The sequence below is a fragment of the Staurois parvus genome, unplaced genomic scaffold (assembly GCF_062004578.1).
Source record: "Staurois parvus isolate SC_StPar_1 unplaced genomic scaffold, SC_StPar_1.0 ptg000346l, whole genome shotgun sequence".
NCBI classification, from domain to species: Eukaryota; Metazoa; Chordata; class Amphibia; order Anura; family Ranidae; genus Staurois; species Staurois parvus.
In genome coordinates, this window is record NW_028318142.1 from 980,861 (window position 1) to 1,004,569 (window position 23,709).

A 23,709-nucleotide genomic window follows, 5' to 3' on the forward strand; every position below is an offset into this window, starting at 1 on the left:
ACCCGGCTGTGAAGCTGCAAGCTGTCACAGCCCAGTGCCCACATTTAAGATGCCAGCACCAGGGAGAGAAGACAGCCAGTGAACCCAGCTGGTGTGAAGACACCACTGGATCATAGGACAGGTGAGTGGCTTTTTTTTAAAAGAAATAAGCTGCACTATGTATATATATATATATATATATATATATATATATATATATATACACTATATTGCCAAAAGTATTGGGATGCCTGTCTTTACTGGCACATGAACTTTAATGGCATCCCAGTCTTAGTCTGTAGGGTTCAATATTGAGTTGGCGCACCCTTTGCAACTATAACATCTTCAACTCTTCTGAGAAGGCTGTCCACAAGGTTTAGTAGTGTATCTATTGGAATTTTTGACCCATCTTCCAGAAGCACATTTGTGAGGTCAGGCACTGATGTCAGACGAGAAGGCCTGGCTTGCAGTTCCCACTCCACCATTTATCCCAAAGGTGTTCTATAGGGTTGAGGTCAAAACTCTGTGCAGGCCAGTCAAGTTCCTCCAACCCAAACTTGCTCATCCATATCTTTATAAACCTTGTGCACTGGTGCGCAATCATATTGGAACAGGAAGGGGCCATCCCCAAACTGTTCCCACAAAGTTGGGAGCACAAAATTGTCCAAAATGTCTTGGTATGCTGATGCCTTAGAAAGTTCCCTTCACTGGAACTAAGGGGCCAAGCCCAACCCCTGAAACAAAAACCCCACACCATAATCCCCCCTCCACCATACCTTACACTTGGCACAATGCAGTCAGGCAAGTACCGTTGTCCTGGCAACCGCCAAGCGCAGACACGTCTATCGGAGAAGAGTGATTCGTCACTCCAGAGAACACGTCTCCACTGCTCTATAGTCCAGTGGCAGCGTGCTTTACACAACTCCACCCGATGCTTTGCATTGCACTTGGTGATGTAAGGCTTAGATGCAGCTGCTCGGCCATGGAAACCCATTCCATTAAGCTCTCTACACACTGTTGTTGTGCTGATCTGAAGGCCACACGAAGTTTGGAGGTCTTTAGCTATTGAATCTGCAGACAATTGGCGACTTCTGCGCACTGTGCGCTTCAGCATGTTCGGACCCCGCTCTGTCATTTTATGTGGCCTACCGCTTCGTGGCTGAGTTGATATCATTCCCAATTGCTTCCACTTTGTTATTAATATTTGTTACTAATATTTTGTTACTAATATTTAGTAGCAAGGAAATTTCACAGATGGACTTATTGCACTGGTGGCAACCTATCACGGTACCACACTTGAATTTACTGAGAGTAACCCATTCTTTTGCAAATGTTTGTAGAAGCAGTCTGCATGCCTAGGTGCCTGATTTTATATACCTGTGGCCATGAAGGTGGTTGGAAAACCTAAATCCAATGATTTGGATGGGTGTCCCAATACTTTTGGCAATATGGTGTGTGTATATACAGTTGTGCTCAAAAGTTTGCATACCCTGGCAAATATTGTGAAATTTTGGCAAATATGACTGATCATGCCAAAACATGCTCTTTTATTGAAGGATGATGATCATATGAAGCCATTTATTATCAAATAGTTGTTTGGCTCCTTTTTAAATCATAATGATAACAGAAATCACCCAATTGGCCATGATCAAAAGTTTACATGTTTGGCCTTGGTACAGACACACAAGGTGACACACGGGTTAAAATGCCAATATATATATATATATATATATATATATATATATATATATGGCAAAGAATTGCAGCACAGAGAGCTAAATGTGTTACTCCTCCAGCAACTGGAAATGGTGGCGGCATTTCAGACAACAAGCTTGAGAAAGGGTGGAATGCCTAGGTCAGTGTCATTTTGCACCCCTTTGCTTTTTGGTGGTAAAGGGGGACACACCTAGTTGTGTGCATAGACTCATCCTACACCATCGGTGCTGTTCACCCTTACAGACAAGCGTGTATATGTATATACTGTACATACAACATGTGTTCAACATCAAACAAATAATCCTCTATTGTTCAGAACAGAACACTACACAACAATTTGGGGGTATGCAGGAAGACCCCTGTCCCTACTAGGATCCCTATGAGTTATTACATGATGCCTGGGATATCCCTACTGCTACAACACAGTTGTCAATATTTCAAAATAATGGAATATGTTGCTTTTGAATTATTGACTACTCAAGAAACGACTTATGATGCTATTGGCAAATCACAAGATTCTTCCATCATGTTTGATATACTTAACTGGATATTTCCAAAATACTTCATTTTTGACATTTTAATGTACCTATCAAGACGGCATGAACAGATAATAAGAACCAAACTATAAATCAGTAAATAAAATGTGGATTTTGTGGGGATACTTCTGGTCTCAGTGTAACACTCTGCTTATTTATTTTTTTACTGTTGCAGGAAAAATGGATAGAGGCACCAGGGGCGGACTGACCATTTGGAAACTCGGGCACTGCCCGAGGGCCCAAGGTCAGTAGGGAGCCTCATGAGATGCCTCTGGTACCTTTTTCATAGGCTTTTTTGAGTTTGGGCAAGGACACAGGGGCCCCATGATCCCCTATTACCTGGAGGCCCCATGAGTTGTCAGTCCCTGAGAGGCACACCGACATATTCCAGAGCAGGTTCTTTATTGATCCATAATATCAAATGCACAGGAGATGAGCAGAGACGTCTAAGATGTTTCAGGCACACAGGCGCTTAGCCATAGTTTATAAAACTTGTTAGACATCTCTGCTCATCTCTAGTGCAATTGATTTTATGGATCATTAAAAAAGTCACTTTGGAATATGCTGGTGTGCTGCAATCCATTTTTCCTGTAACAAGATTGTCAGTGATGAGCAGTGTAAGCACCTGACTATGGGGGGGGGGGGGGGGGTTTGAAATGACCTGGAGTGACACCATGGGGGAGATTTACTAAACCTGGAGAGTGCAAAATCAAGTGCAGTGCTGATTGGTTTCTATGCAGCACTGCATAGAAACCAATCAGCTTTTAGCTTTTAACCTCAGCTTGTTCAATTAGGGTTTGGAAATAAAACCTGGAAGCTGATTGTTTTCTGTGCAGAACTGCACCAGATTTTGCACCCTCCAGTTTTAGTAAATAACCCTCCTATGGTTTATTGTTATTTAAAACGTAGGCTGGATTCACACAGGAACTAGACATAGCAGAGCATCCAGTCCTGTTATGGTTGGGACTTCTTCTGTCTCTAGTTGAACCACTCTTTTGATAGAAGTAGCAATGCAATGAAAAAGTGGAATGATATTTGTAGTGGTCAGGTAGTGGCTAGGCAGCTGCACTGTGCCACATTCTCCACCATCTACTTGCACATGTACTGTGCCTTACGGTTAATTCTCTATATTCAACTCAACTTTAGGAGGTCTGAAACACTCCCCAAGGCTCTTTTTTGTCCCCCATGAGACTAAGGTCCTATTAATGTTACGTAATCTTAAAAATTTGTAGATACCTGTGACATTGCTACCCCTATATCCTTATACGATATTTTGGAGGTAAGGCAAACATATTCTCTTAAACCAACTCTAGAGGGCCCCACAGGAACACAATTCTCAGCCACATATTACCCACTGACATGATCACTCTGCAGATACCATTATTGAGATATTGAGATACCACTACCTTTATTAAGGTGTATGTTTATGTGTGTCATAAAGAAAGCACTCAATGCAATGCAAGTTTGTTTAATCCTTAAAAACGAAAGATACACATAATGCATATATAATATGCAGATAGAGAAGTAATTTCAAAGTCCACTTTGAAAGCAAAACACTTTTCAATTACAATTAAGAATTTCAAAATGAAATACACAACAAGCCTTTCTGTACCCTTTACCATAAAGTGTAGAGACAGCATTTTATAAAAAATTGTAGACAGTAGAAATATTCTACATACTTTTTTTAAACTTCACGTCCATCAGGCTACATCTGATCATCGTATACAGTACAGTAAGATTATATATATATACATATATATATATATATTTATATATACACAGATGGTACTGTAATATAAGCTCCATCTTCAATGTAAAATAGACATTTCTGGCTGAAAATCGAGCAAGATGCAGCTCCCCAGCTGCAGTAGAAATACAAGATCAAGCACTTCTTGATATACTAGAATTTGTAGTCCTACCACACTGGGGAAATCAAGGATTGTCTATCTTAATCAAGCCTAAAGCTTTTACATAGTCTCCTGAGAATTTTTTCTTACTCAGATTATTGTACAAAATACCAACTCTCTTTGCTAAAGGTTACATACTTTATCTGTGATTGAAAATAGTTATAGCTGTAAAATAGTTAAATCACAGTTGGTAATCTTAAACTCATTCATCTTCCTAAAATGATAATGCCTAAGAGATTTATAAAAGATTTATAGACTGAAGGGTGTCTGAAGGGTGTCTGTGTTGCTGCTGTCTGATTTCAAGAACAAAATAGAAAAAACAGCATCTGATTGGCTGCTATGGGCAACACCTCTTCTGCCTTTCCTCTAGATTTTTAAGTAAGATCCAATAAATGGGAACAGAAACTTTATAATAAAGTTATACCCTTTGCCACATTTGGTGTGGCTTAATTCACTCCATGCAACGCAATACACATGTTGCAATTTACAATACATTTCAACAGAGTGCTGATATCTGGCTGTCTTGACAGCCACACTCCATTATAAGCACAATATATATTATTGACCTCCAAATGCTAGAGGTCCAGGAAAATGTTCCCTACATTGTAGAGGACAATAACAGAACAAGTCTCTAATGTCCTCTGGGTCGTTGAGTCCATAGCAAGCCTACCAAGGCCTCCAGACAGAGCTGCTGTTGCTGGGATCAGCTTGCTTGGTCTGGTTATATCTGGATGGAGGCACCAAGGAAACACTGACAGCTTCGTTTGACTTGAAGTGGTTCATCAGTCTGATCTCAGTCGTTCTTTGCTTTGGCTGGAGTGACAGGAAGCTGAGAACTTCGTTGAAACAACTAGAGTAACCGTCTTTGAATTTCATATCTAAATGATGATTGTGATGTACCATATCTAGGGGAGGGAAGAAAAAAGGAAAGAATTCAGATAGTTGTACTAAAGAGATGAACTTTTTTTTATCTCAAGTCCTTGTACAAAAAAGATTACTTCATTTTAGTAGTTATTTGTATATGGCGTTACATGTGTTGAATACATAGTCCAATAAATACGTTTTGTGTCCATCCTTCCTAAATTTAATGCTTATGCTTTGCTAAAAGTTTTACAATTTGTTCACAGCAACCAATGAAATTCTTCCTTTTTTTCTAAACACCAATGGAAATGAGGAAATGAGAGCTAGCTTCTGATTGGTTCCTGCAGATATAATTAGATATGTTTCCTTCTATGTAGATTTTATACATTAATGCAAAGCTAGACATTACATGCTTATAGCAGCTGGTATTGAACTACAACGCCACTATGATTTGACAGGGTTCCTCAAAAAGTTTCCACACTTTATATATATATATATATATATATATATATATATATATATATAAAATAAAGTGCTGAAACATTTTGAAGAGACTTCAAAATGTATTTCTGCTTAAAGCAATCAAAATATTTTCTACTGACATTAAATTACAATCACTAATGCCCAACAGGAAAATGTACTAACCTACACTTATATTAGCCTCCAATCAATCAAGTTGTACACAAATAATACTCACTGTTGGTTTTAGGCAGAGCGTGTTGTTTCAGATAGGCGACAGCCATCTCTAAGATGTCAGCTTTTTCCAATTTTACATTGGGCTGCTGCTTATGAAATTCCTTTTCCAACAGAACCTTCAGCTGTTCGATGCTGCTGTTGATTCTGTCTCTTCGCATCTTCTCTACAACTGGCTTTCGCAACTGGTGAAAAATAAAAATAGATGTAAATATAACACTTATAAAATAAAGCCATATATGTGTAAGTATATCAAATGGAATTATATAATAATAATGTTATACTAGTATAAATGTATTTATTATGTTAGCATATAAAATCAAACTCCTTACCTTATTTTTTTCCTTGAGGATCATTTTATGTTGCTCTAGGAGAACGGGGCTAGGTGCCATCTTTTAGAAGTAGTCAGGAGCTTTTGGCTTGTGTAAATCCTTAAAATCAGTGTGCTGGCTGTAGTTGCCCCTGACTTTATTTATAGTCCTCAGACCTGCTAACGATATGTGGGTCTGAGGTTTGTTATAGTTTCCCACACTCTGGAGCCAATCAGATGAGGCCAGAGGACAATAGGAGAGGCATTCATTATGTCATGCTGCATTGATAGTGAATGACTTGAGCATAATAAGCTGCTCTCAGAGGAGCAGGTGGGGAGTGTGTGAGAGGGGATACAGTGTACTGGGAATGACGTGACCTGTGCTGGGAAAAAGCTTCCTTTACGAGTGGTGGGCTACTGACTAATGCCCTGGATCAATAGCATTCTGGCAACACACACTTAGCAATTCATAAATGTGCCTGCATTTTGGTTTTGGCGGGAAGTAGCTAATCACTACAGACAGCTATGAGTAGGCTAATGCTCTAATCTCTGGTGACACACGTGCAGGCACACTCAATGAGAGCCACCATGTGGGCCATCACAGAATCCTAATAAATAGAGATTAGATGAGAAAAAGAGATACTGTTTGTGAACTGACCGCCAGTGTGTTTCCATGCAGAATGTCTGCTTCTTTAGGTGACCCAAAGAAACATACCTTTGCTGCAGGGATAGCATGATGATGTTATAATGCTGCACACAATGTCATGTTTTTGCTTATTGTCATTGGTGATTACCTACTATACGAATGGAAGGTTCTGATGCCCCTTATAGATAACTCAGCCCTGTAGAGTTACAACTGAGGCATTGGGCAGTATGCAGCCTCAGACAGGTACTCTTTAACAATTGTGTATGCTTATATCAGAACCCCACAACAACATATTTAAAGAGGTGCAGGGAGCTTTCAAATTGTGCAATCAGGCCTTTAACAAGCTCAGTAGCTCTAGCAGGGAGCTCTCTCACAGCAATGCTCTCCTCAATGGGCACCCAACAGTAGCAAAAACCACAGAAATCCAGAAAGGAGTGCCATACAAAAATGAATTCTAACTTTAATTGTTGGTAAATAGGTCATGACATTAGTATCATTAGTAGTAGTAATCAGCATGGATTTATGAAAGGTAGTTCTTGCCAAACCAATCTGTTAACATTCCATGAGGAAGTGAGCTGCCATCTAGATAAAGAAGGGCCTGTGGTTGTGGTGTGTCTGGATTTTGCAAAAGTATTCGATACAGTCCCCTATAAATGCTTAATTTGCAAATTGAGGGCTGTAGTTATGGGCCATAGACTTTATTCATGGATAGAAAACTGGTTTTAGGGGCACATCCAAAGGGTGGTGATAAATAGCGTGTACTCACACAGATTTGGAGTGGTAAGTACCTCAAGGACCAATTCTGTTTAATTTTTTCATAATTGATATAGAGGTTGGTATAAATAGTTCAAACTCAGTGTTTGCTGATACAAAGCTAAGTAGGGCAATAATTTCACAGCAAGATATAGAAACTTTACAAGAAGACCTCAATAAAATAAAGGGGTAGGCAACTACATGGCAAATAAGGTTAAATGTTGAAAAATGTAAAGTACTTGGGGGCTAACACTATGAATGCAAGGTCCGGGGGGAATCCAGGATGAAAAAATATCTGGTGGTCCTAGTAGATGACAGAAAGAAATGGCATGAAATGCCAAGCTGCAGCAAGCAAAGCAAGCAGAATATTAGCATACATAAAAAAGGGAATTTACACAAGAAATAAAAACGATAATCCTTCCACTTTATAAAATCCTGGTTTGGCCGCATCTTGAGTATGCCGCCCAGTTCTGGTCACCAATCCTCAGGTAGGATGTGTGGGAACTGGAGAGAGTCTAGAGAAGGACAACAAAGCTAATAAGAGGGCTGGAGGATCTCAGTTACGAGGAACAACTACAAACATTAAACTTATTCTCCCTGGAGAAGAGACACTTGGGAGGAGATATGATAGCAATATACAAATACCTCAGTGGTGATTCTAGCATAGGGAATAAACTATTCAGACTCAGGGAGGGTAGGAAGACACGGGGCCACTTAATGAAATTGGAAGAGAAGTGGTATAACCTTAAACTGTGTATGGGGTTTTCGCTGTCAGGGCAATAAGGATGTGGAGCTTACTTCCATAATTAGTGGTGGCATCTGGAAGTATTGATAGCTTTAAAAACTCTTGGATAGCTTAGTGAACACAGTATAGTGAACACCCACACAGGTTGAACTGGATGGACTAGTGTCTTTATTCAACTTTACCAAATATGTAACTATGGTGTGCGTTTATGAACCAGCGGTAAATGATCGCTGCTCAGTTCTCCAGCATTCTCGGGAGAACACAGTTCTCCTGTGAATGCCTTTTATGAAGCGGTGTAGATCAGTTCTCTGAACGAAGGGAGAACGATCTACAAATGCTGGAAAACGGCTGCTTTTTCTATAATCTCGCGAGATTACAGTAAGAGATCAGTTTACTAAGCAGAGGTAAATTATCTCTGCTTAGTTTGCAGTCCCTCCGATTCTCCAGCTCTGGGCTGGAGAATCTGGAGGGAGAACACAGATCTCCAGTGAAGGGCTGGAGATCCTCGCTGATCTCCTGAGTGTCATAAACTGTAAATGACCAGAGAGTAGCTGCGATCCTATGAATCGCAGCTATTCTCTGTGTCATAAACGGACACCTTTATATGTTAAAGCCAACATATCTTGGTGGCAGTACTGCTTCCAGTTCACCGGGGCTCAACACAGGATAAACCTTGAATGGGCTTGAATGGAGAAAACAGTGATCTCACAAATCTATGTTAGAACCATTATAAAGCTTTCCCCATTCAGTAAAAGTAAGAGTGTAACTATTTCATCTGCTTTTGGTCTGACGCTTCTTCTTTTAATTTCTATATCACAACCCAATCTAATAATGCTATTACACACAATGAACAAATGTCTTGCCAAAAGAAATAGCAGATGAGACATCTGCCTACTCTCACTCACATAACAAAAGCATGGGGACCTACCAATAATTTTTCAGACTTGGACAACACATGGCTGTAGTACATATGCAATGTGTGCATTGGTTTCCTTTTTCCATAATGAAATGGAAACATCTGTGTTGCCTGTAAGGGTCCATGCACACTGGGCTTCTACAGGAATTTTGTGTTTTGCTTTTAGAAGCAGCTCAAAAAACCCCATCTGGTTTGCTTTTTTAAGAGTTTTCTAGAAAAAAAAAAGCCTAAACGTTCCTAAACGCCTGTACAAAAATGCTCTATATGTGCATCTCTCTGTTTTCACCACACAATCTTAGCATCTAATCAAAGTACGATCACATTCACAAGCATCCTTTGACTCTAGTTAGAGCCTTGTGTCCCCACATTTAGGCCCGGACAATTTTTACCCACCCATACCTGAGGGCTGTAGCTCTTGTTTTTTAGGAAGACACCTCTCCAGTGGCCTCCAACTCTGTTTCCGACTATTTTATGTCTATTCGCTCTTCATGCAAACACACCTGTCTCTTGGTTAATGACAAAAAAAAGCTTTTAGTCTTTACATTAAAGAAAAAGTATTTTGGGGCCACTTCTATTGGTCAAAGCAGGTCAGACGCTGTTGATGGAAGCACACATCACTGCCAAAACAACCAGGACCAAAAAGCTATTTTTAAATGAAATGAATTAAGCAATAGTAGACTGGAGTGTTGATGCAATCTCTAAGCAAAGCTAATAGTAAAAATGCAAGGAGGGAAGGCCAATATGTTCTACCCAAGCACAATGTTGCTAATGTCCATGATAGCTGCACTGGTTCTATAAAAGCACACACAATTTTACAGCATCCCCCAAACCAGGCCCTAAAAGCCCTCAAAGCTGTGGGGGGGTGGGGGGGGGGCTTCCCCCTCCGTACATTTTTTTTTTAAGATATCCCACCAACTGCATTCAGTTTCCAATGCAATAATTAGCCTAGCAGCCCTACAAAGGGCCACAAGTGACCATTCAAATTCACCCCATTAATTGTAATACAATTTGCCCTGGGTTTGAGTTCAGCTAATTGTTTTGTTTTTTTTTCTTCTTTATTCAATATTGCCTTTTTTATATTTCAATATTTTTATTGAGAAACAAGCATATAGATGCATAAAACGAGATGGCAAACAAAAAAGCCCACCTACATGGTGGAACGAGATATAGAATCAGAATGATAACACTAATAGGCAAGCAAAAAGAATATCGAAAGGTGGCATTACAAATACACACAGAGAGTGCCATAACCATCAAGATGTACAGGTTTCATAAATCAACAAACAGAAATCGAACCGAAGGAATGAACCAAGAGTGACAGAAATAATTCAGCGAAAAAAGTAGAAAAAGAGAGAAGAAAGAAAGAAAAGAAGAAGGAAATTACTCCTAAGGGAAAGGAAGAAAATAAGAGGGGGGGGGGGTTCAGCTGCAAGACTCTCACGATACAGTAATGTAATTAATTCAAGGCTCCCAAGTCCTCTCAAATCTGGACATTATCGTCATTGACAATACTCGTCAGTTTATCGTTAACCATTATCCAGTTAAGTTTTTGTTTCACCCTATCTATCGGGATCAAGGATTGCTTCCAACTTCTAGCTATGGTAATGCGAGTCGCCAGTAATAGGTATAAAATTAGTTTAGTCGATTTTTTGGGGACGTCAGAGGGTAGTATATTGAACAAAGCCACTTCTGGCGATCTACGAATACTAACTCCTGTTACTGAGTAAATAAAATTGAATATGCGGATCCAGAACCTACTCACAACTGGACATTTCCACCAAACGTGGAACATGGTACCCTCTTGACCACAGCATCAGAAACAGCTAGATGACATGGAAGGATACATTATGGCTAGGCGAGAAGGAACCAAATACCATCGAAGTAGCGTTTTATAGTTGGATTCAACAAGATCAGTGTTAATCGAGATCTGCGATAGAGTATGAGCTGCATTCTGCCATGTATCTAAATCTAATGAACTATTTAAATCCCTCTCCCATTGGGTCATATAGGATAATTCAGTGAGGGGATCAACCAATGAAGCATAAATAATGGATAAACGACCTCGCTCATCCCACTTGCCCCACAGGACACCTTGAGGGAAGTAAGCGCACAAGGTTCTGTGAGTAATCTAAGCTTGCTATTGATAAAAGAGCGAAGTTGGTGATAACGGAATATTTCTCCGTGAGGCATCTTATAATTAGTCACAAAATCATGAGGAGACCGAGGATGAACCCCATCTAAATAGTCTCCGATACATAACAACCCCTTATTAATCCACCACTGGAACCTCGCGAAAGATAGACCCGGGCAAACCCAGGATTACCAAACACCGGGGCCAACGGGGTATGCGGAGAGGAGAAAGGTTTACGAGCTCGCCATCTATCCCACACCGATAATGAATAGGATAGAGTAGGACACAAAATAGGAGGACGCAATCCACTGGGAAGCCACATGAGAGTACCAATAGCATATGGACGGCACGAAAAAGCCTCAATCCCAACCCATTGGGGGACATATCCCCTGGCCGTAGTACACGATAACTGTGCTATTTGGGCCACCTGAAAGTATGCTAAAAGATTAGGGAGTCCCAAACCGCCATGCCTCTTCAAAGAAAATAAGGTAGAGTTGTTAAGCCTAGGGCGTTTTCCCCTCCACACAAATCTAGAGACTGCTGCTTGTAGTAAGAACAGTTCCCGTTTGGGGATCATGATTGGTAGCGTCCTGAAATAGTACAATAATCTTGGTAGAAAGGTCATTTTAATAGAATTAATTCTACCGAACCAGGAAAGTGAGAGATCCTGCCAGTCTAGTAAGTCATTTGTAAGTCGTTTGAAAATCGGGAGATAGTTGGCCTTGTATAACGTCGATATAGATTTCGTGAGGAGAATCCCCAGATAGGGGAGAGAACCAGGGGCCTACAGAAAATCAAAATTTTCCCGGCAGTAACAAACCTCCGAATCAGGTAACGAGATATTTAAAGCAACCGTTTTAGATGAGTTGAGCGTAAGACCGGAGGCCTCAGACAGCTAATCGTTTTTAACTCAAGCCGAATCAATATTTGACCCATTTGCCCATCATCACTGGTGTAATAAACCTCAGGTGAGCAAAACCTTGGACAGAGGGGTGGCTGTGGACGTGGTATACTTGGATTTTGCAAAAGCGTTTGACACAGTTCCCCATACACGGCTTATGTGTAAGGTAAAGTCTACAGCCTTGGAAAAATCCGTATGTAAATGGATAGAAAACTGGCTAAAAGATCATATTCAGAGAGTAGTGGTTAATGATTCATACTCTGAATGGTCTAGGGTTGTCAGTGGTGTACCCCAAGGTTCAGTGTTGGAACCTGTACTTCTTAACATATTTATAAATGATATAGGGTCTGGGATTAAAAATACCATTTCATTCTTTGCAGATGACACCAAGCTGTGCAGTGGAATAACGTCCTTACAGGATGTCTCCAATTTACAAGCCAACCTCAATGCACTGTTTAATTGGGCAACTATGTGGCAAATGAGGTTTAATGTTGATAAATGTAAGGAGATGCACTTGGGGGCTAAGAATATGCATGCATCATACATACTAGGGGAGTACAACTGGGGGAATCAATGGTGGAGAAGGATTTGGGAGTTCTGGTAAATCACAAGCTTAATAATGGCATGCAATGCCAAGCTGCGGTTTCTAAAGCGAGCAAAATCCTCTCTTGTATTAAAAGAGGTATAGACTCCAGAGAGAGATATCATATTACCCCGGTACAAATTATTAGTTATACCTCATCTGGAATATGCAGTTCAATTTTGGGCACCAATTCGCAAAAAGAACATTGGGGAACTGGAGAAAGGGCAACCAAACTGATAAGAGGCATGGAGGAGCTCAGCTATGAGGAAAGATTTGAGGAACTGAATTTATTCTCTCTTGAGAAGAGGAGATTAAGGGGGGATATGATCAACATGTATAAATACATCAGTGGTTCTGTCATGGAAATTTTGTATTGTTGGTCGAACTTTAAATGTGTCATATATGAGTGTTATTCATATGTCTCTCGTGTGGCTTAATTAAAGCTCTGAAGGCTGCAATTGGGCCATGCGCATGTACAATGTATGTATTACAGTACTCAGCTTGGTAATGGATGAGATGGCAGATCTGCGCTTATAGACCGGCGTGTATACCACCACGGCATTCGATGCGAATGCCGCTGGCAGTAGACCGTGGGCCTGTATCCACATATCAGCAGCATAGTACCACATGGGCTTCATAACGCAAGGCGCCAAGCGGTGTGAACTCCACGTGTAGGCTTATGCATATCTTACAACCCATTACCAACTTGAAACTGTATCTTGGATGGATGTGTTTTAATAAAGATCGTACTGGGCCCATCCAGGTACAGACTGGTGTTTAGCTTAGGGAATACTTGTACAAAGGATTTGCATGCCAATGGGAGCTAGTAGGACAGGAAATATGACCTCAGATGGCTCATGGGGGGGAAGGGGAGGAAGTCTGCTGACCTCAGAAGGCTCATGGGGGAGGACCAGTGATAGATAATAGGAAAGGCTATGCTCCAATCGGAATGTACATCCTGTGTATAGGCACTCCCCATTGCATTGTTCGGTGGGAGGGGATTGACTTTATTCATGTGGGGGGCATGTGTGTATTTTTAATAAAACCAGGGGCTGAGTCTGAAACCGGCCCTTATGTGAATTCAACCATCATCCTGAGAGTGTCGTTTGATCATTCTAGGGTAATGGAGCTCCATCATCCCCACATTTCAACAGAAGATAAAAGTAGTTGGATGGGCAGGAATCGTGTAGTTTAGCTACAGTCGTGGTAAGCGAGATTCACACAGCTTTATGGGGGATTTCTGCGCATCCAACTGCGAGTACTCACGGTAAGGAGAAATTCGTTAAAGCGAATTTCCAAGACAGTTCATATAGTGAACTCGGTGTAGAGGTATTCACCCTGAGGTCATCACAGAGGACAAGGGGGCACTCTTTACGTCTGGAGGAAAAGAAATTTAATCTGCAAACACGGAAAGGTTTCTTCACAGTAAGAGCTGCGAAAATGTGGAATAGACTCCCTCAAGAGTTGGTTCTGGCCAGCTCAGTGGATTTGCTCTAAAAAAGGCCTGGATTCTTTCTTAGATACACAGAATATAACTGGATATTAACATTTATAAGTAAGGTTGATCCAGGGAATACCCGATTGCCTCTCGGGGGATCAGGGAGGAGTTTCCCCTGCAGGAGCAAATTGGATCGTGCCTTGCTGGGTTTTTTTTCCTTCATCTGGATCAGCTGTGGGTATAGGATTATAACATTTTTTTTTTAATGGTTGAACTGCATGGACTTTAGTCTTTTTTCAGCCAGACTAACTATGTAATTATGTAATAAACAATAGTTGGTTTCCTCATCCAGTATAAAATGGATGAATCAAGAGATTGCTATCTACTTTACAACTTACTAAAATTCTTGTGCCGGAAGCTAAGCCAGAAAAATATAAACTGCTGAAAGATAACGACTACACAACGTATGTTCATTACGAATATTGGCTTTCAAAAGATATGCATAAGGCATGCTTATTTTTACAGACAGCATATTCAGTTTGCCCAGAATATCTGGCAAAGGGCAGCATACAATTACTGCAGTGATAATAATGAAAGAAGGAAAAAAGTCATATATAGTCATTTCCCTAGCAACAGGATATTTATATCCTTTATACTACACTGGGAAAACCTAATGTGGATTGTTTGCTCGGGGCAACAGCTCCACCTGATCCAGTATTCATAAATTGTCAACTGACGTCTCTGGGTTATCTTCTTTTAAGAGATTGCACTGTGTGTTCTGTAGACATCAAACTGCATGCAGTTCCTCCATAGCAGCATGAAATATGTGACGTTTAATCACTGGGCACACAGGACAAACATGTAACGTGAGAAACAACAGTCCCATGGATGCCCATTGGTGCCTTTGATAAAAAAAGTTGGTGTATACACGCACAATTTGATCTAGAAAAGATTAAGTACATTAGACATAAGGTCCTACAAAGCTGAGAAAATCTGCATGTTTGACCTATGGAGGAAGGAGGTTACGGCACCAGCCTAAGTGAGAAAATTCAGACACAACGATTGCTTAATCCCATGAAAATGTTTAGTTCTAGAATGTTTTCCAGGATAGGGAAAGGTCTACAGACCTGAGGTTCAATCATCCAGATTGAGAGAACATTCTTTTATGTCTATAGGCACCTTATAGGGTTGTTGTCACAGAAACTACAGCAATCTGATACTTGAATTCAATAACTGAAATGATAGAATGCAGAATATTAAAGAGAACCTAAACATGAAAGCTGTGCCCAAAAATGTCAAGCAGTGTATGAAGGACTAGCCACTGGTATTGCAGGTGGTCTCCCTACAGCTGATCTTTTCCCCATTGCTGATTTACCATGCCTTGCACCACACCGAGTTGCTGTATGGAAATGACCATCTTGGTAGAGGGACAGGGATTTGCTCATGTTGGAACTTCCCCATAATGACTGGTGGAGGAATACTTAATAGGCATAAGGAGGATGATAGAAAGCAGAGATTCATAGGAAAAATAAAGCAGAAGCAGGGAGATCCTTCCTCAGCTACAGCTTTCTCTTGAACAAGAAGCACAGTAGTGACATCACCAAATCTTATTCTAAATCTTGTGAGGCTGCCATTCACATTAACAGTGCCTTCAATTTACACGGCAGATATAAAGCTATGTATAGCCCAAACTGTTTTTTTTAGTTTTGGAATGAGTAAGTAAGGATTAAAAGTTTTTATTCCTACTACAAAACAAATTAACAAAAAAGGGCGCACCAGCCTAGTGCATTATCGCACAGAATTTATTTTAAATCAACATGACTAATACAAACATGTGAATTACAACCACTCATCAAGCTACTCGTCTATAGCCCAGTAGTCCTAGACTTGGCGCACTCCAGAGTGCAGGATGACCTCACCAAGATGTTAGATGGCTAATGTGTTTTAAAGGTGACCCCTACATCATCACAGCCCATGAATGCACCAGGAGTGCACCAAGTCTAGGACTACTGGGCTACAGATGAGTAGCTAGATGAGCAATTTTAATTTACATATTTGTGAGTAAAATATTCATGACATATCAAAAAGCATTAAAAATACATATGAATCAAATGACTACTGTCACTGATTAGAGTCAATGCATTTTGCGGTGAGCACTGCTTCTTCAGGACTTCATCATGTGTGACAGATGCAGAAGCAGATATTGTATTACTAAAATATTTATTATTTTAATTTGACTTTGGTGTATATAATACATACTGTACCAATCGGCACCCCCTTTTGCCTTTTTCTTGGATTTTGCTGTAGATTATGGAGTGACGACCCTTCTGTATATAATATAATAGTGGGCAGAGACTTATGCTTCCCTCCACACATATTTTTCTTATCACATTTTGGAAATTAATTTTTTCTGGCCACTGAAATAAATGAACGCTCAAGCGCTAAACGCGTATATCATTTAGGTGCATTTAAATGCATTTAAATGTGTTTAGGTGTGTTCAGCAGTTTTCCTGCCCAAACGCTCCTAAGTGCACTGGTGATGCTTTTGTTCAGCCTCTAATTGCTCCTCTTCTAGCACACCTTCAAAGGCCACTGTGTGCATGGCTATATAAGCTAATTTAGGGGAGGGGAAGTAAGATGCAGTGTTTTTATACATCCGGTGTGCATGAGCCCTTATATGAAGCTTGGTTGTCACTCAACCATGGGTGCTTGCTTCCATGGTAAACTACAGTTTAACAAACTGATGCATGCACAAGCATGGCAGCACAGTGGCTAAATGGTTAGCACTTCCGCCTGGCAGTGCTAGGGTCATTGGTTCAAATCCCAGCCATGGCACCTCCTGCCTGGAGTTTGCATGTTCTCCTTGTGCCTGTGTCAGGTTCCTCTGGGTACTCCAGTTTCTTCCCACACTCCAAAGACATGCTGGTAGGTTAAGTGGATCCTGTCTAAATTGGCCCTAGTATATGAATGTAAGTTGGGGACCTTAGATTGTACACCCCTTGAGGGTTAGGGACTGATGTGAATGTACAATATATATGTAAAGCACTCCATAAATTGACAGTGCTAGATTAGTACCTGGAATAAAAAAAAATAACTCCACATTTGCAAATCACAGCATTTGTAGGCACATCCTCCTTCTTAGTCAACCCTGCTGATCCTCAGCTGTACAAACTGTGAGAGGAGGGGAAAGAGAATGCATGTTCATTTGTACCTTGTCCCAGTGCTTGCTGAGAAACAAAGTCTAATTGTCATTGTATACCCAAGGCTCATGTGCTGGTGCCACAAGCAGGAAATAGCATGGTAACAATGTGCGGAAGACATCTTTTATCACTTCAAAAACTACATTTGGGAAGCAATTTTGAAAAAAAGAGTTGAGTGATACAATTGAAGGGAAAATAATACTCTTTTTTTTATGGAGAGTTTAGTTCCATTTTAAAGAGAAACTTCACTCTGTTTTAAAAAAAATTAAAAGTCAGCAGAACAAATAATGTTGCTGCTGACTTGTAGGCTACGTTCACACTTGACTTTATTTCGAACTCTTGCCAAACGTCCCTATAGTGTTTGACAGGTGTTAGACAGGAGTTTGGTTAACGCTCCCCAAAAGCTCCCCAAACGCCCTATGCTCATTTTTGAGGTGTTTGATAGGTATTTGCAAAAACGCCTATAATGAAGTTTAATGGTATTAACGCTCTGCAAATGCTCCACAAACACCTGTCAGGCATTTGAGAAGCGTCACCATAGACTTGAATGGGAGGCTTCAACTCCTCCTGACTCAACATGAGGCATCAGTTTTTCCGCGACACGACACTAACGCTTCAGTGTGAACAAAACTGTGTGCTGCCATGTGCAGAATTTTCATAGGCATTTGATAAGCGTTAAAAACGCTTCCCAAATGCCTGTCTGATGCCTGCTGACAAAGCTAGTGTGAACGTAGCCTTAAGAAGCAGACACTTACCGAACCATGGAGTCCAGAGCTGTCTTTTATGGAGCAATTCATCCCCAGGTTTCAGCTCTCTGGATATGGGAGCTGGCTGTGACTTCTGAATGCTCACAGCCGGATCCACACTGCGCACGCACTAGGCACCAAAGCACCATGAGCAGGGTTGGACTGACAACTCATGGGGCAATAGGGGATCATGGGGCCCCTGTGTCCTTGCCCAAACTCAAAAAAGCCTATGAAAAAGGTACCAGGGGCATCTCATGGGGCCCCCAGTGCCCCGAGTTTCCAAATGGTCAGTCCGCCCCTGACCATGAGCCTGGATTCACATATGTGCAGGACCGTTTTGCAATGTGATTTGTCAAAGAGTCCAGTGTGATTTTGTTCAATGATTCAGGTGCGATTGTGATGCGTATTGTTAAAGTGTATGACATTGGAGATCACACCTGAACCAGGCTGAAAATCGTACCGGACTCTTTTTCAAATCGCACTGCGGCCGGCCTACATATATGTGAACCAGCTCCATGGAAAATAATTTTGGTTCACATGTCTAGCAAATCAGATGCTGTTCAAACCAGGAAGCCGGCAGGGAGGGGGGGACCTAGACGACAACTGAGGAAGTAGGCGCTGTCACCTGTCACGAAAAGTCTTGTTCGAGGCAGTGGAGAAGAAGTGCATAACTGATACTTTTTATTTTTCATTGAAGTTCCACTTTAAGAACTGATAAGCTGCAATGTATTACATTTTTTTATTCTTGGGTTTGATACACTTCATTATTTATTGCCTGTCAGAGATCGCCGCGGCGCTGGTCCCGACGCATGCGCAGTAGACCGTCTCATGCGGGGATTCGGGCGCTAGGACTCAGTCCACCGCGATGACGGAGTTCACGCATGTGCACTGACGGGCGTGAATGCACGATTGGCACCAATGACAGCGCGGGGCGCGATATTTAAAGCGCCCAGTGCTGTCACTTGTTGCCGAATGGTCTTTCTGCATATCCTGTTACCTGTGTTGTGAGTACTTTGATCCGGATTGTCTGACCTAGCTGCCTTCTCCTGTCCTGACCCCTTGGCTTGCCTGACTCTGCTCCTGGATGTTCCCCTTTAGATTTGATCTCCTGTTATTGACCCAGCGTGTGACCCGACCATTCTTTGCCTACTGTTTTGTACCGCACCGACCCCCCGGCTACCGACACGGCTTGTTTGACTCTGCCCTTGCTCATTCCTCCATCCATCCATCCATCCCTCAGGGATCCCCGGATCCCCTCACATCAGACTCTCACCCTGCAGGAGCCTCCGGCAGACTCCTCTACCACTGATAGAGATATCCGGTAGCTGCGACCTGGTCCATCTCCACCATCAGGGGCCCTGGTGAACAAGTGCTTCGGAACTTAGACTCCGCACTCTGGAGAGGCTCTATCAGGGGACTGATAGAGGTGCTGTCGGGTGGTCCCTTACATTGCCACTGTACATTTTTTATTTTTACATTTTTAAGTTTGTATTTACTTTAGCCAGATACGGTTATGAGAATACAACATTTACAACAGTGTTCCTGTAGTGGCAGTGCTTGTCAATCAGTCTGGTCTGCAGGTACCTGATCAGCTTCAAGGCCAGGGGACGTAAAACACATGAAACAAAGCGAGGACCTAGGAGCTATAGAAATCAGATATTGATCTCATTTTTAAAGAAAAAGGGTAAAAAGCAAGTTCTCATTGTCTTTGTAGTAAATGATATATGACTATAAGGCCGTGACTTCCCTAGCCACACGGGTAACAGCACGTTTACAGTTTCTGACCTACATGTAACCAAACCCAGGTAAGGCTTAAGCACACAAGTCTATTCTCCTCTCCTCATTTGTTATTAGGAGAATAAGATCAGCTCCTTTGTCTGCTGAAGCAGCTGTGGGGCTTTGAGTCCTTTTTGTGAACTTGTGGGAAAGTGGCTGTCACTCCTTCTCAGACTGGCTCTTAGAAACCGAAGATTAGCTCATTCTATCTGTAAAGGCAATATGCTCCACATAACAATCGTCCTTCTTTCTTCTGGACAACATATTTTTTTTCTTACCTCAGATGGTGGCCATTCAGGCCTCTAATGCCCAAAGGATTTAGGCCAACGCTCATTGAAAATCTTTATTGATAATCGCCATTCATAACACTCTGGGCTGTAATTCTTCTGGTATTAAAAGTATTTACCACTAACTGTGAGAGAGTAAAATGGTCACACCGAATAGAGTCCCTTATGTTACCATTGGGACACAATAGAGAAAGAACGTTGTGAAACCTTTTCAAGTTTGATATTCCTGCTTTAAATTTCAGTACGGTCAGATCAAAGAGAATACAAAATAGTTACACAAGGGCCAATAACATGCCTAAAGTACACCTATCCTGTGAGAAACAAGTGGGCTGCCATTGCAGGCTTCCTTCTGAAAAAGCTGGCTGTGTTACTCACAGTAACAGACAGCACATGAAAGCGAGAAAAGTCATCTTGTCCTTGTTCCAAGTCTAAAAACCAAAGCATCACCATGACACACATTCAAGAAGAGGTAAGCAATGGCAGCCACCATATTTCTCTGATAACAGGTTTCTTTTAAATGCAGGTATAATTTAGTTATGAACAGACTTTAGAAAGCTGAATTGTCCACTGCTGACTCCCATTAACAGACACTGAGGCCTCTTTCACACAGGCTTTCTGATTAGGTCCTGCTGTCATTTTTTCTGATTAGGTCCTGTTGTAATTTTTTCTGATTAGGTCCTGCTGTAATTTTTTCCGATTCGGTCCTCCTGTCAGTTTTCCGATTAGGTCCTCCTGTCAGTTTTCCTGATTAGGTTCTCCTATCAGTTTTACGATTAGGTCCTCCTGTCAGTTTTCTGATTAGGTCATCCTATCAGTTTTCCTGATTAGGTCATCCTATCATTTTTCCGATTAGGTCATCCTATCAGTTTCTCCGATTAGGTTCTCCTATCAGTTTTACGATTAGGTCCTCCTGTCAGTTTTCTGATTAGGTCATCCTATCAGTTTTTCCGATTAGGTCATCCTATCAGTTTTCCGATTAGGTCATCCTGTCAGTTTCTCCGATTAGGTCCTCCTGTCAGTTTTCCGATTAGGTCATCCTGTCAGTTTTCCGATTAGGTCATCCTATCAGTTTCTCCGATTAGGTCCTCCTGTCAGTTTTCCAATTAGGTCCTCCTGTCATTTTTCCGATTAGGTCCTCTCGTCAGTTTTCCTGATTAGGTCATCCTATCAGTTTTCCTGATTAGGTCATCCTATCAGTTTTCCGATTAGGTCATCCTATCAGTTTTTCCGATTAGGTCCTCCTGTCAGTTTTCCGATTAGGTCCTCCCGCCAGTTTTTCCGATTAGGTCCTCCTGTCAGTTTTTCGATTAGGTCCTCCTGTCAGTTTTTCCGATTAGGTTCTCCTGTCAGTTTTCCGATTAGGTCCTCCTGTCAGTTTTTCGATTAGGTCCTCCTGTCAGTTTTTCCGATTAGGTCCTCCTGTCAGTTTTCCTGATTAGGTCCTCCTGTCAGTTTTTCCGATTAGGTCCTCCTGTCAGTTTTCCGATTAGGTCCTCTCGTCAGTTTTTCCGATTAGGTTCTCCTGTCGGTTTTTCAGGTGAACCTGATCAGTAGCTCCTTGCATGTCTATGAGCAGGCAGATGTAAAAGGACTTGTGTTCACTTACATCTACCTTCCTCCGAGTCCATCCAGGTCACAGGGTTGCCAACCTCCCGAAGTAAAGTTTGCTGACATAACACAAAAAATGTACTGAGATAGCCAATGTTTTACTGACAGGACACCACAAATTTAAAGGCAGGCCAAATTTTAGTTTAAAAAGTTAGCCAAAATGACTGTTTTAGTGCAAATAACGATATTTAAGCCACAAACATATAGCTAGTGTGATTATCAATGTGGTTAAGGTATAACAAAGGGCAAAGAACAAATGTCTCCTTTTACATGAAGGTCAGGTTAACATAACCCAGCACAGAGTTTCCCCTTACATCAGAGTCTGCAGGGTTCCCATTTACAGTGTAAGAGGGAACACTACGGACCCTGATGTAAAAGGGAGCATTGTGGACTCTGATGTAAAGGAGAACTCTGAGGACTCTGATGTAAGGTGAATGCTGTGGACTGGTGTAAACAGAAACTCTTATTTATGGGGGGTCCCTGGTCATCAGATCCCCCTTACACAAATGTCCACAGAGTTCCCTCTTACATCAGACTCCAGAGTTTTCCTTTTGCATCACAGTCCACAAAGTTCTCCTTTATGTAATAGTCCATAGAGTTCCCCTTTACATCAGAGTCCACAGGGATCCCCCTTTCAACGTAAGGGAGAAACTCTGTGGACACTGATGTAAAGCGGAACTCTAATGTAAGGTGGTCTCTGGTCACCAGAGCCTCTCCTTATATCAGAGTCTGCAGCATTCCCCTTTAAGTACGAGTTCCCACTTGAATTGCCAATTACATCAGAGTTCCCTTTTACATCAGGGTCCGCAGAGTTTCCTTGCCCTCGCACTGTAAGGGGGAATCCTGCAGACTCTGATGTAAAGGAGAACTCTGAGGACACTGATTTAAGGGGGAACTCCACCGGGAACTTTCATGTGGGGGGGCTCTGGTGACCACAGACCACCTTTCGCAGAGTGAATACACCAAGATAATGGGGGTTACTGATACAAGGGGGTACCTTTTATCTGTGTCTCCCCTTATCTTAGTGTATTCACTGACTGAATTCCCTCTTACATCAGTGACCCCCCCACAGACTATGTGTAGCCTGGGCAGCTGGAGCTGACACTGACCTGTCTCCTCTGTAAGACTGCTCGGGTGCAGGGCAGTGGGGGCACTGAGGGTAGGCTCAGTCAGACCACAGTCCTCTTCTGTTTCTTGATCCTCCATCTGGACTCCTTTCCATTAGAACCATCACAGGTCTACCACAGTCCACTGTAAAATTGCAAACAAAAAATGAATGGGCATGGATGTCTTGAAACATCTGTCCTGTTCTGCTCCAATTCAGCAGGGGATCTGCTTACAGATCAGTTTCTGAATAGAACAGAGCCCCCAGGAAAGGAGCCATAGATGGTACGAATCTTGGCCAGTTTAGCAGGGACTGAACCATTTATGGGCAACCTGACCATACCCAATTTGATTGTTGTACGACTTGGGTACCACCAACCTGTCTGATTTTTTATAGCCGCTAGCAATAGTCACTGTGCTCTACCGCAGAGAAGGCTCCCCACACCCCCCTTCCCCACTGGGAGGACACAAAAGCTCTGGAGGAGGGATTCCCCTATCATCAATGATTGTGCTCATGGGCAGGGGAGGGATTCCCCCATCAACACTGACTGCGTTCTTGGGGGAATTGAGCGATTTTCTTCACATTGTGAAAATCACATTGTCCATGGCCTGCCTTAGGCAGCCCATAGATGAGCCAGTTTTTTTCCTTCAACTAGCGCCTTGAATGAAAAAAACTCAATTCCCCATCTACATCGAACGGAATCCTCCCAGCTAAGCTGCTGTAGGCTGATATTCTGGGAGGTGCTGAATGAGCGGGCAAAATCCTACAGGGCAGTTGTACAGAAGTCAATTGGTACAACCACCTTGCCCATACAAGGATCAAAATTCGTATGGTCCCTGCTGAATTTCCATCCGCATATGGCTGGTTTATAT

General features: G+C 41.8%; 1 protein-coding gene across 1 annotated transcript; it reads right to left on the reverse strand.

Moving 5' to 3' along the window:
* Positions 1-3,683: 3,683 nt before the first annotated feature.
* On the reverse strand, positions 3,684-6,156 carry LOC149456874 (transcription factor HES-5-like). Its single transcript, XM_089684336.1, has 3 exons — positions 6,025-6,156; positions 5,697-5,877; positions 3,684-5,043 (listed from the first exon to the last, which is right to left on the reverse strand). Exons 1-3 carry the CDS (start codon positions 6,082-6,084, stop codon positions 4,805-4,807), a joined length of 480 nt encoding a protein of 159 aa, XP_089540462.1. The 5' UTR covers positions 6,085-6,156; the 3' UTR covers positions 3,684-4,804.
* Positions 6,157-23,709: the final 17,553 nt, after the last annotated feature.

Excerpts from the sequence above, each read along its gene's own strand:
- LOC149456874 (XM_089684336.1), bottom strand. The coding sequence starts at position 6,084 with ATGGCACCTAGCCCCGTTCTCCTAGAGCAACATAAAATGATCCTCAAG. Across the intron at positions 5,878-6,024 it reads TCCTCAAGGAAAAAAATAAG|TTGCGAAAGCCAGTTGTAGA; the intron begins GTAAGGAGTTTG and ends ATTTTTCACCAG. Across the intron at positions 5,044-5,696 it reads CGCTCTGCCTAAAACCAACA|ATATGGTACATCACAATCAT; the intron begins GTGAGTATTATT and ends TCCCTCCCCTAG.